Source organism: Aquarana catesbeiana, linkage group LG01 (assembly GCF_042186555.1).
Source record: "Aquarana catesbeiana isolate 2022-GZ linkage group LG01, ASM4218655v1, whole genome shotgun sequence".
In the NCBI taxonomy this organism is placed as follows: Eukaryota; Metazoa; Chordata; class Amphibia; order Anura; family Ranidae; genus Aquarana; species Aquarana catesbeiana.
In genome coordinates, this window is record NC_133324.1 from 809,207,960 (window position 1) to 809,226,336 (window position 18,377).

Here is an 18,377-nt window from a genome sequence, read left to right on the forward strand (position 1 = left end):
CTATTCTATTATAGTCTATTCTATTTTTTTTCTATTCTATTATTTTCTATTCAAATTTATTCTATTTGAAATTCGAATTTCAAAAGATGGTTGTATTCTTTCTATTCTATTTGTTACAGTTTGTTATATTCTAGTCTATTCTGTTCTTGTATTTTCTATTCTATTTTATTCTCTTTGGAAATTGGAAAACTATTCAAATTCCAAAAGTATTCAAAAACAATTCGAATTCGAATTTCATCCAAAAAATGTTTCTGTTATTTCGGATTTGATTAGATTCGGTACTATTGTAATTCGGAAATTCGGATACATCTGAATTTCCGAAAAACAAAGATTTGTCCTAATTTCAATTTGGAACAAAACAAACCGCATATGTCTAATTGACATTGACTTTTTGTCAGAAACCATGAATCACAATGAGACAGAAGTACAGTTAAATCACACTTGTTTAATAATAAAAAAAGGTAAACAGGGTAAAGGTAGTCAAAACATAGCCAGAGTCCAGGAACCCGAACGGATAGTCAGACAAGCCAAAACGTCAGGGAGCCAGAAGGAATGTCAGCCAAGCAAGTCTTTAACAGGAACACAGGAGAGTGTCTCTAGAGATGTGACCAAGGCAAAGGCAAAGATTATCTGGACTGGACGGCTTAAGTAGGCAGGACTGACAAGCAGGATAACATCAACAGGTGAGTCACTGGAGAAATAGGAGCTGGCAATTAGCCGACAGCTGAACGGTCAGCTTTGAGAAGGAAGGGCTGAGCCCAGCCCTGACACTTTTGCCAATGGTTGGGCAAGTTGTACCCAAGCTATAAATTTAGGGCCTATGCCAAAGCGACTTAGGGTTTCCCATAAGTAAGGCCATTCAATACTGTCAAAGGCCTAGGTTGTATCTAGGGATAGTATTGCCCTAGAGCCGGATTCCTCCAATTGATGTTGTATATTAGTGGCGGCCCGTAATCCACCCCCACACCATCCATGTGTCCGGCCCCCTAATCTACATGCCGGGCACCGGACGCATGGATTCCAATGTGGTTCGCAATGTAGTTCACATTCGCATGTGGTTAGAGCCAGAGGCTCTAATAGGCTTCAAAAAAGGATGCGCCAGGGGCACAGAGCACTTCTCCCTGAGCCCACCCAGTTGTGTGACAATAGCGAATTAAAATTCGCTATTGTCCTTCTGATTCTCCTCCCGGCCAATCAGGAAGGGGGTCTTGAGACCTGTCACTCGATTGCCTGAAAGGAGAAGTGATCCTATTGGCCACATAGGGACTAGGGAGGAGATGCACGGCGGAAACCGCTGTGATTCAAAAGAAGAGATGCAGGGGAAGCTGCCGCCCATCACCCGGAGGAAGCGTTGCCCAAAAGATGAGGTAAGTGTGGGGCTGGTGACCGACTGGGGGGGGTGTGGGTGCATTGTCCCCCCCCCCAAAAAAAAGTATACCACCAGCCACCACTGTTGTATATTCAAAAACATTCTCCGTGTATTAGTGGAGGTAGATGTACCGGGTATGAAATCACATTGGTCTTCATGCACTTACTTAGACCCCTTTCACACTGAGGTGTTTTTCAGGCACTGTGAGAAAGAAGAAGGTGCGTGATCTAACACATGGATCAAAATGATATAGTTTATTCTAAACAGAGTAGATGAGTACAAAGTAATTAATACATATTCATAAAAACTACGTTACAAATATTCATTTAAAATTAGTTAAGCCCATGCAAGAGCAAATGCTCAATGGTAGGCTGACGCGTTCCAAGGGATTCCCACTTCATCAGAGCCTTGGAAAACAAAGGGAGGTCTGTATAGTGTGGTAGGTTTACATAGAAAGGAGTGGCTGAAGTCTTGCCAGGCTTCACAAGTTTGTAGCACAATTGCAGCAAGTCCACACTGCATGACTCCAGATCAACTTTCTTTGCAAACATTCTGCCAGTCTACTGCAAGTTCTGTTCAGTTATGTTGTGCATTAGTCATCCCACCACAGGGGTCACTGTGACTTGCAAAGCTCTTGCTGGAAACTCACCACTGCAACTTTGCTTTTGGAAAAGTGTCAACTAGAACTTGTGCTTCAAGTGCTCTGCAAGTGTACAACTTTCCATTGAAAATGTGCAGCAAGTTAACAGAACTTACAATTCAAGCCTGCCACAAATGTGTGGCAAGTTATCCTTGCTATCTGGGATGTGATCAGCACAGGGCCAATCAGCACTGTCCAGACAGAGGGTTAGGGGTCCTGCATTCTCAATCATGGGAGAATGAAAACTCCTCCAACAAGCTTTAACCAGACACTAATAGAAGTCACGTGACTGATATATACTGCTGAGAACAGATATTTAGCAGTTTATATTTACTTATATAATTGCTTTCCATGTTCTGTGTACTGTGGGAGACCAGATATAGTGAATGCAGGGTCCTGGGTTTAGTAACACTTTAATGATAACTGTAACAGCTTGTAACAATTATCATTTAGAAACAACACTGTAGGGGATTAACAACCCAGATAGCAAGGAATTGTGCTGAAAGTTTGAAAAGGACTTGCTAAGCTATTGCTAGATTTGCCAGGCGTCACAAGTTTGTTGCACAATTGCAGCAAGTCCACATTGCAAGACTCCAGATCAACTTTTTTTGCAAATATTCTGCAAGTTGTGGTTCAGTTATGTTGTGTAAAAGTCATCTCACCACAGGGGTCACTGTGGCTGAATTTTCATGCTGTAGACTTGCAGAGCTCTTGCTGTAGACTCACCACTGCAACTTTGCTCTTGCTAGGGGCTTGCCAAATTTGCTACAAATTGGAAAAGTGTCAACTAGAACTTGTGTTTCAAGTGCTCTGCAAGTGTACAACTTGCCAGTGAAAATGTGCAGCAAGTTAACAAGACTTACAATTCAACACAGTTATCATTGCTATCTGGGAAATACTGGAGCATGCCAAAAATGTCAATATGCCTTCTTAAATGTTGTTTCCTTCGCCAAGTTAATCAAATTGATGTATTCCAACTTGTTAATTTGTCATGTGGTGGTGCACCAGATTTGAATGAGCTCAATCTGAAATGTCCAAACACATCCCCTCTCCTCTTGCTGCAATGCTGATTGTCAATATCCGCCCCTCCCTACCATCTTATTTACACCATTCTGGGAATGTTGTATATTTTAATACAGTTTTTAAAGTAGAGTAATGGTGCAAGTGCTTCATTATTTGGTGCATGTGATTTGACATTTTAACTGTTGTACAGTCCTTTTAATGTGATTTGGTGCAGATGGTGTAACACAACATAGAAATTGTCTAAAAACATTGTTAAATTGGCACATGAAAAATTTAACAATATTTACAACACAAAACTGATGTATTTCCCTTCCTTAACTCCCTACAATGCAACAATTTTATTACATTGTAATTTGTTACAAATTTTACATGCAGATTTGTAGCTATTCTTTAGAATATTGTGATGCTCAGTCCAATGCCTAAGGCTCAATTCACATCTATGCATGTTGCTTTTGAGCATTTCTGCAGTGCTTTTTGCGGTGCTTGCCGCGTTTTTGGACACGTGTTTTTGGACACGTGTTTTTACAGGGTTTTTTTGTTTTGTTTTTTACACTGTATATACTGTATATATGGTTGCTAAGGAGGGGGCCGGGAAACCGGCCACTGTGTCCTTAACAATCGTTTAGTCATCAGCTGTCAGCGGGCTTCCCCACTGAATGTAAAAGAAAAAAAGAATTTCTGGCTAAAAAAAAATTGTGAAAAAAAACAGTATGGAGTCCCATCCCCCCCCCCCCCAGGTCCATACTAAGCCCTTGGGTCTAGTATGGATTCAGAGGGGACCCCTCACGCCAATTTTTTTTTTTTAAATGGCATGGGGTCCCCCCAAAATCCATACCAGACTTATCCAAGCATGCAGCCCAGCAGGTCAGGAAAAGGAGGGGATGAGTGAGCGCCCTCCCCTCCTAAACCATACCAGGCCACATGCCCTCAACATGGGGGGTGGGTGCTTTGGGGCTCTGTGCCCCCCCAACCCAAACCACCTTGCCCATGTTAATGGGGAAAAGGGCCACTTGCCGACAACCCTTTCCCGGTGGTTGTCGGGGTCTACGGGCGGAGGGCTTATCGGAATCTGGAAGCCCCCTTTAACAAGAGGGCCCCCAGATCCTGGCCTCCCCCCCATTTGTAAGGTGTAACAAAGTGTAGCGCTATAGTGCTAAATAAAATAACCGTAAGGAAAAGTGAGGGATGAAATAAGTGTAAAACTTATAAATGGAAAAAAATATAATAAAATGTGATGAAAAAGAAAGTCTCTAATATCTTCTAAGTATCCATCATATATACTGGTTAATCACAGTCCATTTTAAAATGAAACCGTTCCGATCACCGGGTGTGCAATCAATACAATGGATGAAGAGTGAATGTAGTGATACCGCCACCCAAGTGAAATGGAGGCTTACCAAAAAGTTTGAACCCAAAAGAGCATACACTCTATGGGTCAAACCAGCTTATATTGCCCATCGGCAATGAAGGGGGAGTCTTGGGAATCGGCAGTATTTGGTGTCTTGAGAGCCTTCACAAGAGGGTCTTCTCCATACAGGTGGTTATATGTCCAGAGAAGTGGCCCATAGGAAATAAAAAAAGGGGCCACATAGCGTGATTCCGTAAACAGGAAACATTTTTTTTAAAGTAAAACACTTACATTTAAGTAGTTTAAAAAGCGCTTAGTGTAAAATCGTGGCGGCATTGGAGTCCTCCCAACGTGTTTCGTCTCACTAGACTTCGTCTAAGCGCTTTTTAAACTACTTAAATATAAGTGTTTTACTTTTATTAAAAAATGTTCCTGTTTACGGAATCACGCTATGTGGCCCCTTTTTTTATTTCCTATGGGCCACTTCTCTGGACATATAACCACCTGTATGGAGAAGACCCTCTTGTGAAGACTCTCAAGACTCCAAATACTGCCGGTTCCCAAGACTCCCCCTTCATTGCTGGTGGGCAATATAAGCTGGTTTGACCCATAGAGCGTATGCTCTTTTGGGTTCAAACTTTTTGGTAAGCCTCCATTTCACTTGGGTGGCGGTATCACTACATTCACTCTTCATCCATTGTATTGATTGCACACATGGTGATCGGAACTGCTTCATTTTAAAATGGACTGTGATTAACCAGTATATATGATGGATACTTAGAAGATATTAGAGACCTTCTTTTTCATCACATTTTATTATATTTTTTTCAATATATAAGTTTTACACTTATTTCATCCCTCACTTTTCATTACGGTTATTTTATTTAGCACTGTTGCGCTACACTTTGTTACACCTGTTATTGAGCAAAATTTCTATTTGTTGTGTTAGCTGCTAAATCACTGAGCAAGCGCAGGGTTTTTGTTTTAATTGTTTGCTCAGTCCCCCCCATGTGAATGAGTATGGGGTACATTGTACCCCTACCCATTCACCACAAAAAAGTAGTGTGAAAAAATACAGTAGACAGTTTTTGACAAGTCTTATTAAAGATATCTTCTTCCCCGCTTCTTCCTCTGGTCCTCCTCCCTCTTCTCCCGCATCTTCTTCTTTCTCCTGTCTTCTTTGTCCGGTGTTCTTCCTCTGGTGCCGTTCCCGCCAACGACCCTCCTCTGATGCTGTGTCCTGCTGATCTGTCTGCTCCGATGTCAAGCATGTCCTAGATAACGATGAGGCATGGCCACCGGACGATGTAATCCGGAGGCCTGCCCCCTTGTGACATCACCCTCGGGGCATGATGGGTCTGCGACATTATAAGGGGCGGGGCCTCTGGATGACATCATCCGATGGCAACGCCCCCCATCGTTATCTAAGAAATGCTTGACATCAGCGCAGACAGATCAGCAGGACGCAGCGTCAGAGGAGGGTCGTGGCAGGAGCGGCAGCAGAGGAAGAAGAACACCGGACAAAGAAGACAGGAGAAAGAAGAAGAGCGGAAGAAGAACAAGCCTAGAGGAGGAAGATACAGGAGAAGATAGAGGAAGACCGGAGGAAGACGTGGAGAAGAAGATATTTTTAATATCTTAATAATAGACAGTAGACAGTTTTTGACACTACACACTTTTTTGTGGTGAATGGGTAGGGGTACAATGTATCCCATACTCATTCACATGGGGGGGAGGCCAGGATCTAGGGGTCCCCTTGTTAAAAGGGGCTTCCAGATTCCGATAAGCCCCCCCTGCAGACCCCCGATAACCACCAGGCAAGGGTTGTCGGGAAGAAGCCCCCATCCTCATGGGGGCAAGGCGTTTTGGGGTGGGGGGGCTCAGAGCCCCCCTGCCCCAAAGCACCCACCCACCATGTTAAGGGCATGTGGCCTGGTATGGTTCAGGAAGGGGGGCTCGCTTGTCCCCTCCCTTTCCTGACCACCCGGGCTGCATGCTCAGATAAGGGTCTGGTATGGATTTTGGGGGGATCCCACGCCATTTTTAAAAAAAAATTTGGCGTGGGGCAGGGTCCCCTCTCAATCCATACTAGACCCAAGGGCCTGGTATGGACCTGGGGGGACCCCGCACTGTTTTTTTCACGATTTTTTTTTGCCAGCAATTCTTTTTTTTTACATTCAGTGGGGAAGTCCGCTGACAGCTGATGACTCATCGGTTGTTAAGGACGCGGCGGCCGGCTTCCTGGGCCCCTCCTTAGCAACCAGTTATATACAGTGAATGTGCAGAAGAAACACAATTAGCAAGATGCTAATCGTGGCAAAATCGCGGCAAAATAGCAGTATTTGCATTTTGGATGCGGTTCCATTGAAGTCTATTACATGCAAAACGCTGCATTTTGCGGGAAAAAAGTCCCCAACCCTTTCCACGCCGAGGCATAAAAATGCATTGATGTGAACATGTTCCATTGGAATCCATGCTAAAAATTTTCCCTGCATTTCTGCAAAATGCATAAGAAAACACATTAGTGTGAATGGAGCCATAGACAGGATCTATAGCCAGTGTGCGTTTCTGAAATTAGCAGCCCCCTATTTCCTTAAAGTAATACTAAAGTCTCAGTTTTTTTATGTTTAAAAATAACAAATATGTTATACTTACCCACTCTGTGCAGTGGTTTTGCACAGAGCAGCCCAGATCCTCCCCTTTTGGGGTCCCTCGCCGGTGCTTCTGGCCCCTGCCCCTGCCGAGTGCCCCCACAGCAAGCAGCTTGCTATGGGGGCAGCTGAGCCGCTAATCTGTGTGTACAATTAGACATGGAGCCATGGTTCAGCCCCATCTCCTCTCTCCTCATTGGCTCACTGACTTTGATTGACAGCAGCGGGAGCCAATGGCCCCATGCTGCCATTTCAGGCAATGAGGAGGGAGTTCAGGCAGTTCCTGCAAAGTTGTTGGATCAAGATGGGCTCAGGTAAGTATTAGGGGGGCTGAGGGGGCTGCTGCACACAGAAAGTTTTTTATCTTAATGCATTAGGATAAAAAACCTTCTGACTTTACAATGACTTTAAGGCAAGCAGGCCTACTGGTACTTAGTTGCCCCCAGGTCTTTGCACACCATGCTATAGCTCCTGGCAAGACGGCACCAGGACCAAAAGAAAGTAGTAACAACTGGTATTTGTAGTCCTGAGGCTGATAAGACGAGAGAAATCTATGGACTGTACAAGGTCAGTGCAGGCAGCGAGCAAGCGCAATGCTGTAAACAGTTCCAAGGTCAAGTCAGCAATCCAAAAGAGTGGTACAAGGATCAGCAAGGAGGAGTCTGCCAACAGCTAGCACAGGAGGCAGGGCACAACAGGTAGGGAGCTAAGTAGCAGACATAGGCATGTGATGCTTTAATAAATCTCCAGGAAGACACAGCCAACCTTGGGCAGGAAGCAGAATCCTAATTTATTCTTTCTTCTCTCCTTGACTAATGTTTCAATTGAATATTTATTTATTTATTTTTAAATTTGCATTCCTTTGTTCTTTCTTTTTAGTGTGTGTTTATATAACTACAAAATGTAAATACAAAAGATGGTGTATTGGAAAAATTAGAATTTTAGATGATGGACTTTTGAGGCATAATACAATTGTATATAAAAGATATATTTATTACAAAAAATAAAATCAAGACAAAAACATAAAATTACATCAAATATTTACAAATTGTGCCTATGAGCATAAATGACGCACCACCTCAGCTTGAGCTGAGCTGAGTTTTGTATGACACACTACCTCTTCAAATTTCTTAACACTGTAGAGTGATGAGTCTGGTCCTCCAAATTTTTTTAATTGTTATATGTATGTAGGTGGTGCGTCGTTTATGCTCATAGGCACAATTTGTGAATATTTGATGTAATTTTATGTTTTTGTCTTCGTTTTATTTTTTGTAATAAATACTGTATATCTTTTATATACACTCGCGTTATGCCTAAAAAGTCCATCATCTAAAATTCAATTTTTTCCAATAATCTTATTATCGGGACATGGCAATCCATACAAAAGTGTCGTATCCAGAGTACCACGAATTTTAATCAAAAGATGGTGTATGCCCTTTCCATGTTTTCTACCGGAATGATACATTTTAGTGTAGCAACAAAAAGATAAAAATAACAAAACAAAATGTGTTCTTTGTATCTACAGTAACTGTAATTCTTTAAAACTGTATTTACTGAAATTCAGTACATTTGCTTATTACTATTGCATAATTATTTAAAAAAATTTTAAGGTCATTTTGTTAGTGAACATTTTATAGTGCACACTGAGATGCATAACACAATTTTACTAAAAAAAAATGATGGACTTAACACTATATAAATGATCACTTAGTCTATGTTAAATGTTTTTCATATTTCCACCAGGTGTCACTCTGCTAATCTGAATGGTGTGTACTACAAAGGACCTTACACATCCAAAACCGATGATGGGATTGTTTGGTACACATGGCATGGATGGTGGTATTCCTTAAAATATGTTGCCATGAAGATTAGGTCTGCAAACTTTGAACCAAATGTTGTCTGAGTTCTTTTTTTTAACCCTAACATTTACAGAGATTTATTTAGTAACAGATGTATAATACAATTGTAGTGATACTCTGTATTATGCTGTATGAAGCATATGGTTATTCTTAGGGATCTTTAGCTTTATCTGTCAAAAAAAAGAAATGAGGAATTATTTATCACCCAACAGCTTCTCGATCACAACCCCTCTTGTAAATATAGACTAGGCAGCACAACTGTGGGTCATTCAACTGTATGTGTCTTTAAGGTCTATATATCATAATATATACACTATAGATATACTGGGGGAGATTTACTTCTACTGGTGCACACAGAATCTGGTGCAACTTTAAGATTAAAACCTAGAAATGAATTGGTTACTATACACAGCTGCACCAGATTATATATCTGTGTGTGTGGGGTGATCAGACTCAAGCAGTAGGTGTGTTGTGAATGAATGTGCCAGTCCAAAACTGTATTGTTAGGGGCCTGGTAGCCCGCTTTTATTTAAAAGATCGGAAAAGTTCACAAAAGACATCAGTAGCCCATGCAGGGGGTTCCACCATTACTGTACTTGGCACAATCAAAATACTTCAGCCTCCTGCCTTACTCTCTTGCCACACGGCCGCTTCAGGCCTCCAGCCTAGGCCTTAGGGCTGCTCTGTCACAAACCTGCAGACATGCATGCTCTGGCTGCCTCATGCAGCCTCTGACTCCTCCCATGCACAGACTTCCTGTCTGTTGGGTGGGGCCCTGAGCCATAGTGAGGTCACAACTTAATAGCCCAGCACACAGATGTGCAATCAGCGTGCTTGTCTCTCCAAAATCTGGCGTAAACCAGCAATCATCCAGGTAGCGCGGGGTCCCACTGACTCACTATATATATATATATATATATATATATATATACAGTAAATATAGTATACAGTGTATATATTATAGTATATAGACCTTAAGGACATATATACTGTGTACCAGGGGTCCCCAACCCCTGAACCACAGACTGGTCCGTGGCCTGTTTATGGCCAGGCCGCACAGCACTAGGTATGCGGCGACTGCGGTCCGCACAGGGATATCACAGACCACGGTCACCTCCTGCTGTGCGGCCATGCCTGTGTGTCCTCTCCTGGCTCCTCCACTCGCCTGGTTGACAATGTCATCCTATCAGCAAGGCAGGGGGCGGGAGGTGCTGCAGATTGGAGTGGAGGGCTCCAAGCTGGGAGAGGGCACACAGACTGATAACAGCATCTGCCCTGGCAAAGGTAGGAGTCCTGTGGCAGAGATTGGAATGGGGAAGTGTGATTTTAGAGAGGGGGGGCAGACTGCAGGGGCACTGTGATGGAGGAGGCTGTGATTGCTAGGGGCGCTGTAATATAAAGAGGGCTGTACTGTAAAGAGGCACTGTAATCATTACAGTGCAGTCCCCTTCATATCACAGTGCCCCCTTTACAGTACAGTCCCCTTTACACCACAACACCCCCCTTCCCCCAGTACCTGGGAAAAATGGCTGCCATGAAACCGGTCCCTGGTGCCAAAAAGGTTGGGGACCGCTGCTGTATACCACATTGACCCTTCATTTCCTTGCTGACTCCAAGTCATTTGCTAAAATGGCCAAATGCCAGACTTTCACCAATAGTCAAGAAAAGTAAAAAAAATATTTTTGTCACCCGTATTTAAGTTGTTGTGCTCAAGTGTTTGTCAGTTTTGAACAGTACCAGAACACGGACAGGCTGTTTTACTTTACAGCCACTAAGCAGATGTATACCTTGTGCGAAAATAACAGAGAATGAAAGAGGATCACCACTGACAGTACTTAAAGTGAGATTATAATTCACTGTGGTCACATGAATTTTTGTTTTTAATATTAACATATGTTTTATATACTATTTAGATACACATTAAACAAAAACTTTATTTTATAAATAAATATTTATTACTATGTGCACCTATGACATTCAGTTTGCAATACTGAGCACTCTAAAAATTTTGTACATTTTGCCCACGCTTTATATTCACTGGTAAGAGGCTGACTTCGAATTCAAGTCTGCTAGTAGCACAACAGCTCCTCTCTGTGAAATTTACCATCGCATAGAGCTCCACCTGCTTTCTACCAGTGGTATATATAACGTATTTACATACTATTTTATATATACCTAAAAAAAGTGGGTTTTATACTTTTTTACAAATAGCAAATTTTTTTTGGATATCGCAATAGAAGAACAGTACAAGAATAGAAAAAAAAAACCCACAATGCGTGAGAGAATGCAGTAGCGTTGAGAAGGGAGGAACCTTCTTCAAAATTAGCATTATACATTTCAGCTTCAGTAATAGCATTGCTTGAGAACTACATTAAGTGGTACCTGAAATCTGGTATCATATATGAGTAATTTCCTATGGGGTTTGGTTATTTTCAGTGGAGAGAGGCCCAACAGAAACAATTTCGGTGTCATGGGTTTCGGCACCTTGAAGAGGTGGGTCAGTAGTTGTTGTGTCGAGCGCCAAAATGGAGCTATTAAAAGGCAGGTCCAGTAGATGTTAAAAAGGGTGGACATCTGGAGTCAGGTACCAAAAGTAGAGAATTTTGTAATCATTTTCCTTATAGAGAGTACTGCTTAAATTCCCTAAGTGCCAGGTGTCTTTTTCTATTGGAATTTAGGCCATGGACACTTATGCCTCGTTTCCACTGAGCGGATCGGTTCGGTACGGTACGCTATTTTGGGTGTTTCCATTATGAAAGCGGCCCATACAACCGAACCGTACCGCTCCATTCAGGGTCCTGCTTCAGATGTGGGGCCATAGAAAATGGAACGGTTCGGTTAGGGTGGAGCTACGATACATTCCACTGATTGGCTGACAGAAAACCCTCTGCTGTGCTATGCTGAGGCCTTTTTTCTAAACCCTGTATGGCCCCTTGTGGTCCCACTTGCAGTGGAAACGCTCACCAGAATAGACCGGACCATTCTAGGCTATTCAAACTGTACCGACCCGAACCGATCCGCTCAGTGGAAACGAGGCATTAGTGACAGAATCTTAGCCATTGTAGGAGGAGCTACGGGTGTACCTATCTGATTCCTTCGATGACATGCCATGTGAGGGGGCCAAGAGCATGACATCCACGGGTGGAAAACCGGGCGGCCAATGAGGACTACATGAAGAGCCAGTGGGTGGAGAAAAAGAGGAGAGAAAGCTAGAAGAGAGAAAAGGGATTAGGTGTTATACTTTTATAGTACAGAAAATAATATATTAGGGAAGAAAAATATAAAAATATATATTACTGTTCAATATTGCTTTTGCTATAAGTTGTAAAAAAATATATATTTGCTTTTATAACAATCAGTTCTGTACAATTAGAACCCATAATGGTGGAGATTTATGATACTGCACCTTTATTTGTCAATTATAAGAAATTCACAATTCCAGGTGGATATTTTTCATTAGATCATCATTTAAGATAGCAATTCCATATAGCACATGAGGGACTCCATGAATATGTGATTTCTGCATTTGGGGGAGACAAGAGTAAACTGGAATGAAATGTTTGTCCATGATCGTCTTCTACACACTATACGATATAAAATGTCAAGTTAGGAGGACACCTTTTTTTTTGGCAAGAACTTGTTCTTTGATATGTACTGCTCTGTGTATATAAATATGATTTTCAGTTATTTCTATGAAAAAGGTTGGAAAAGGGAAAGTGTGTGTCTTTGAAAGCTTGTACCTCAAAATATATTCAGCCAGGCACACAAAAAGTATAAAGAATAAACCAAAAATGAATTAACCGCACTCCCAATAAAGTGCAAGTGCATCAATAATTACCATCAATTGTGTAACAAGTGAAAAATGGTGTTAAAAAAAAAATATCAAAAAAGATATCAATACAAACAAAAATGAAAATACATAAAATCCCATAAACATTCTGTGGTATCCAAACGCCTATGTGATCAAATTCACCCTTGAATTAAATGTGTCTCTTCTTCATCAACATTCACATGTGCATCCTACTCATCGGAACGTATTGACCCCCATTATAGGTAGTCAAAGACAGCATGGTTGGATATATCCACTTGAAGAGAAAAGTCACTCCAGCGTGTGAATGTGCTAATCATATAAAAAAAAAAAAAATTTTAAACGGGGAAAGTCATATTGGGGGTTAATACATTCCAGTGAATAGGATGCACATGTGAATGTTGGTGAAGAGGAGACACATTTAAGTCACGGCTGAATTTGATCACATAGGCTTTTGGATACCACGGAATGTTTATGGGATTTTATGTATTTTTATTTTTGTTTGTAGTGATATCTTTTTTGATATATTATTTTAACACCATTTATCACTTGTTACACAATTGATGGTAATCATTGATGCACTTGCACTTTATTGGGAGCGCGGTTCATTAATTTTTGGTTTATTCATTGTCAAGCAATTTGCTTTAAAACAAGCAGCTCTCTTTTTTGGCTTATAATTTGTTTGTTAGAAACAGTATATAATTTGTTTTTACACGTTATTTACCATTGCGCAGGTGTCGACTTTTACTCAACACACCTTCACACAAAAAGTATAGCCTACATTTTTATTTTCTATTGGCAAAAACTGTGAACCTGGTCTGATTAATGTAAACCTAAAAATGTATGCAAAAATGTTGGCATCACCCATTAAACCACTTCTCCCTATTTTGATCCATGTGGACCAGGTGTTTTTTTTCCATGGGAGAGAAGCAAGAGACAACTCTACAAACAATTTTACTTACACACTATGTACACTTACATAAAATACCCCTGCTTCTTGTGTCTACTACTATTAAAAAGGTGTTTGACTGTAGAGAAGTGTTTATGACCTTCCAACGTATGAGCCTGGGCTCTAACATGCTGTCCAAAATAATGGCCTTATATAAACAACCACCTATTGATCTTTGTAATGGCACCAGGCAGAGTTGCCCATTGTTTCCTTTTTTTTTTTCCTTTTACTAGAGCTTTTTTAAGCCATATTGCACTACACCATAACAATAACATAAAGAGACTACACTCTGTACAAACTGATCATAAACTGGTAGCTTTTGCAGACAGAGGGCTCCATTCACAGAACCAGATTACATGCGGTATTTACCGCATAAAGCAAAAAGCCTTGGTAAATGCCACATAAAACAGGAGTGAGAGTCAATTCACGAAAAAAAATGAATTACATGCCGTAAATAGGTAGTGGTCCTGGCATGCGACATTTGAGGAACTGACGACCGCCGGCATTCTTAACAACCAGTAAACAGCCTGGTTGTTAAGAAGTGGATGGCTGCCACGTCCTTAACAACCGATGAGTCATCATCTGTCAGTGGGATTCCCTGCTGACAGCGGAAAGTAAAAAAAAACAATTGCGGGCAATTAAAAAATCAGGAAAAAAAAAACGGTGTGGGGCTCCCCCCAAGTCCATACCAGGCCCTTCGGGTCTAGTGTAGATTTTGAAGAAAATGTAAAAAAAAAATGTAGTGGGCCCCCCCCCCAAATCCATACCAGACCCTTATCCAAGCATGCAGCCCGGCATGTCAGGAAAGGGAGGGGGCTGCATGCTTGGATAAGGGCCTGGTATGGATTTTGGGGCGGGGACCTTACGCCATTTTTTTCACATTTTTTAATTGCCAGCATTTTTTTTTTTTTTTTTACTTTCAGCTGACAGTGGGTGACTCATCGGTTGTTAAAGATGCAGCGGTCTCCTGCTCTTTGACAACCAGATTGTTTACTGGTTGGTAAGGATGCCAGTGGCTGCCAGTTCCTTAAATATCCCAGGCCAGGACTGCCACTTATTTACTGCATTTTTTTTTTTTTATTGACTTTCACTCCTGTTTTATGCGGTATTTACCAAGCCTTTTTGCATTATGCGGTAGATGAGGCTCTTAGACCTTGCAGTTGTGCCTAAGGTGTAAACTTGCACCCTTTCTCATATTTGGTGTGATTTTTCATTAATAAAATTCTTTTGGAGACAGATTATAAATTGTATTAGCAAAGATAATTACAATGACTCTTCCACATGAACCATGGGTACTATTATTCCACAATTTATAAGTAAGGTAGTTGCGTGCTACTATACTAAAAAGACTAACATGGGGTTGCTGCTGCTGTCACCTCTGTGCTCCCACAAAAAACAAGATATAAAGTATATAAATGAGACAGCGCATAAATAAAAAAAAGAATAATATAAAATGAAAATTAGAAAATTGTGTACAATATAAGTGCTCTAAAAAAAGTCCAGTAATAATTTATAAGTGATTTACAAGTGATATTTCTTCCACTAGCATGCAGGAAGATGTGAGGTTTTTTTCTTGCTTCAAACAACCTCCATACCCATAGTGCTCCCGTCCCCACATGCAATGCTCGCTCACCTCCTTGAAAGACCCTGCAAGGGGTCAAAACATGCCTTGCACACAGTGTAACTCTCCCCTCAGGAATAATCATCACTGGTCCTTAGCAATCTCTGTTGGACTCTCAAAAGACAGGTAGTAATCTATATCAGATGTAGATTCCTTCCACTATGCTGCTTCAAACTTGAATCTACATTGGCTCCAGATCTACCACACTGAGATTTTCTTCACTGGTTGGCAAAAGCTGCTCTGCTGGATCATACACAGGAGGAGATGTGATACACAGGAGGAGATGTGATCAGGACAGACCAGCATCTGTTTTATTATTTATGCAGCGCTGTCTCATTTATATACTTTATATTATTCCACAATACACCCATTTCCAACCTCAAATATGAGAAATCAGTGATACCTCCTCTCCTAAATGTAGCCCAGAAGAGCCTGATTACAAAATACTGGGATATCTATAGACCACCACCAGTATCCAAATGGATAATGCAAGTAGATAAATTATACTTAATGCAAGAGATTACAGTCATTCAAAAAAACATTGATTATTAAACTTACTATAATACTTGGGTGATCTGGTTACATTTTAAAAACTCTGATTGCAGTGGATCACTACTGGAGAACACCTCATATCTCATTTTACAAAATGTGTTCAATTATATACCCACGGAAATAAATAAAAAATCAGCCCACCCTACAAGAGCCACAATCAGAACTAGTAACCCAGGTACCAATCCTTTTATCGCCTTTGTCTTCATGTCATGTATGTTTTTCTTCTTCAAATATATTGTATTTTCAATACAATGTATGCAAGAGCTGTAAAACACAACTACTTTCATATTTTGCACAGTGAAACTGTATTGTTTTTGATATAGGTTCTGTTCCATGTATAGATAAAAGGTTATTAAAACTTTATTAAGAAAGCAATAAAAGGATTAAAAAAACGAAAAAGGGTGTTAATGGTTATGAATACTTATACAACCAATACTGGGTGTGATTAACAAGTGGTGGCGTCAAACTCAAAATGTGTAACAACGTGATAAAGGAAAAAGCTTCCCCTTTTTCAAGTGAACAAATCGCCTTATAAGCAAAATAAAAAATTATATAAAAGGTTGGCGCTAATTCAAGTGAATATACATAAACATACTTTGTACCACACAATTGATTTGAAATCACATCATAGTTGGGTGAATATACAAAAATCTAAATTAGGAATATTTTAAAGGAAAAAAGTCCATACACCAAAAGAAAAGAAAATTCTATGTAGAGAAATTGGTGTGATTTTAAGTGTTTTTAGCTATCTTTGCTCCACCATCACTCATGCAGAAGAATAACAAACTCACAAGATAACTGAAAAATTGTAACTTGTATAAAAATCAATTCCTTGGAAGGTAGGGATACCAGGAGAGAAAGTCCTTGTAACTTAACACCGTCAGCTGGTGTTTCCTTAGATTCATACAAAGACAGGAGCTCAAGAAAGCAAAGTTCATCACATAGCACAATACAGCCTAATGAGACTTGAAGCCAACATGCCAAGTAATGCACTTATATTTGTGGGTGATAATAGCCTAACACAAGCATGTATGGCCAAACAGCAGGAAAACACGTTGCTCCTAGAGCTCTCGGCGTGTGTTCCAACACACCAGAGATTGGAACCAGGCGTACCGGAAGTGACGCCAGTGTGGTGCGGTCGAGCGTGCAGCCTCAATGCATTTCGTGGTTTCACATCATCAGGAGTGCTTGCCCGCACTGTTTGGCAGTACATGCTTGTGCTAGGTTATTAGCACCCACAAATGTAAGTGCATTACTTGGCATTTTGGCTTCAAGTCTTTACAGGTTGTATTGCGCTATGTGCTGAACTTTGCTTTCTCAAGCTACTGTCTTTGTATGAGTCTAAGGATACACCAGCTGACGGTGTTAAGTTACAAGGACTTTCTCTCCTGGTATCCCTACCTTCCAAGGAATTGATTTTTATAAAGTTACAATTTTTCAGTTATCTGGTGAGTTTTTTATTCTCCTGCACAAATGAAGGTGGAGCACAGATAACTAAGAACACTTTTAACCACACCAATTTCTATACATAGAATCTTTTCTTTTGGTTATATGAACTTTTTTCCTTTAAGATGTTCCTAATTTTGATTCTTGTATATTCAGCCAATTATGATGTGATTTCAAATCAATTGTGTGGTACAAAGTATGTTTATGTACAGTATCTCGCAAAAGTGAGTACACTCCTAACATTTTTGTAAATAATTTATTATAGCTTTTCATGTGACAACACTGAAGAAATGACACTTTGCTACAATGTAAAGTAGTGAGTGTACAGCTTGTATAACAGTGTAAATTTGCTGTCCCCTCAAAATAACTCAACACACAGCCATTAATGTCTAAACTACTGGCAACAAAAGTGAGTAAACCCCTAAGTGAAAATGTCCAAAATGGGCCCAATTAGCCATTTTCCCTCCCCGATGTCATGTGACTCGTTAGTGTTACAAGATCTCAGGTGTGAATGGGGAGCAGGTGTGTTAAATTTGGTGTTATCGCTCTCATTCTCTCATACTGGTCACTGGAAGTTCAACATGGCACCTCATGGCAAATAACTCTCTGAGGATCTGAAAAAAAGAACTGTTGCTGTACATGAAGATGGTCTAGGCTATAAGAAGATTGCCAAGGCCCTGAAACTGAGCTGCAGCATGGTGGCCAAGACCATACAGTAGTTTAACAGGCCAGGTTTCACTCAGAACAGGCCTCGCCATGGTCGATCAAAGAAGTTGAGTGCACGTGCTCAGCGTCATATCCAGAGGTTGTTTTTGGGAAATAGACATATGAGTGCGGCCAGCATTGCTATAGAGGTTGAAGGGGTGGGGGGTCAGCCTGTCAGAGCTCAGACCATACGTCGCACACTGCATCAAATTGGTCTGCATGACTGTCGTCCCAGAAGAAAGCCTCTTCTAAAGATGATGCACAAGAAAGCCTGCAAACAGTTTGTTTAAGACAAGCAGACTAAGGACATGGATTACTGGAACCATGTCCTGTGGTCTGATGAGACCAAGATAAACTTATTTGGTTTAGGTGGTGTCAAGCATGTGTGATGGCAACCAGGTGAGGA

At 40.9% G+C, this 18,377-nt stretch overlaps 1 protein-coding gene across 1 annotated transcript in view; it reads left to right on the top strand.

The window, feature by feature from the left end:
• Positions 1 to 13,589, top strand: part of FGL1 (fibrinogen like 1) — a 101,067-nt gene extending 87,478 nt beyond the window's left edge. Inside the window, exon 8 of the mRNA XM_073607984.1 lies at positions 8,775 to 13,589. Within this exon, the coding sequence (XP_073464085.1) occupies positions 8,775 to 8,934 (160 nt within the window). The 3' untranslated portion in view covers positions 8,935 to 13,589. The remainder of the gene's footprint in view (positions 1 to 8,774) is intronic.
• The last annotated feature ends 4,788 nt before the right edge of the window (positions 13,590 to 18,377 follow it).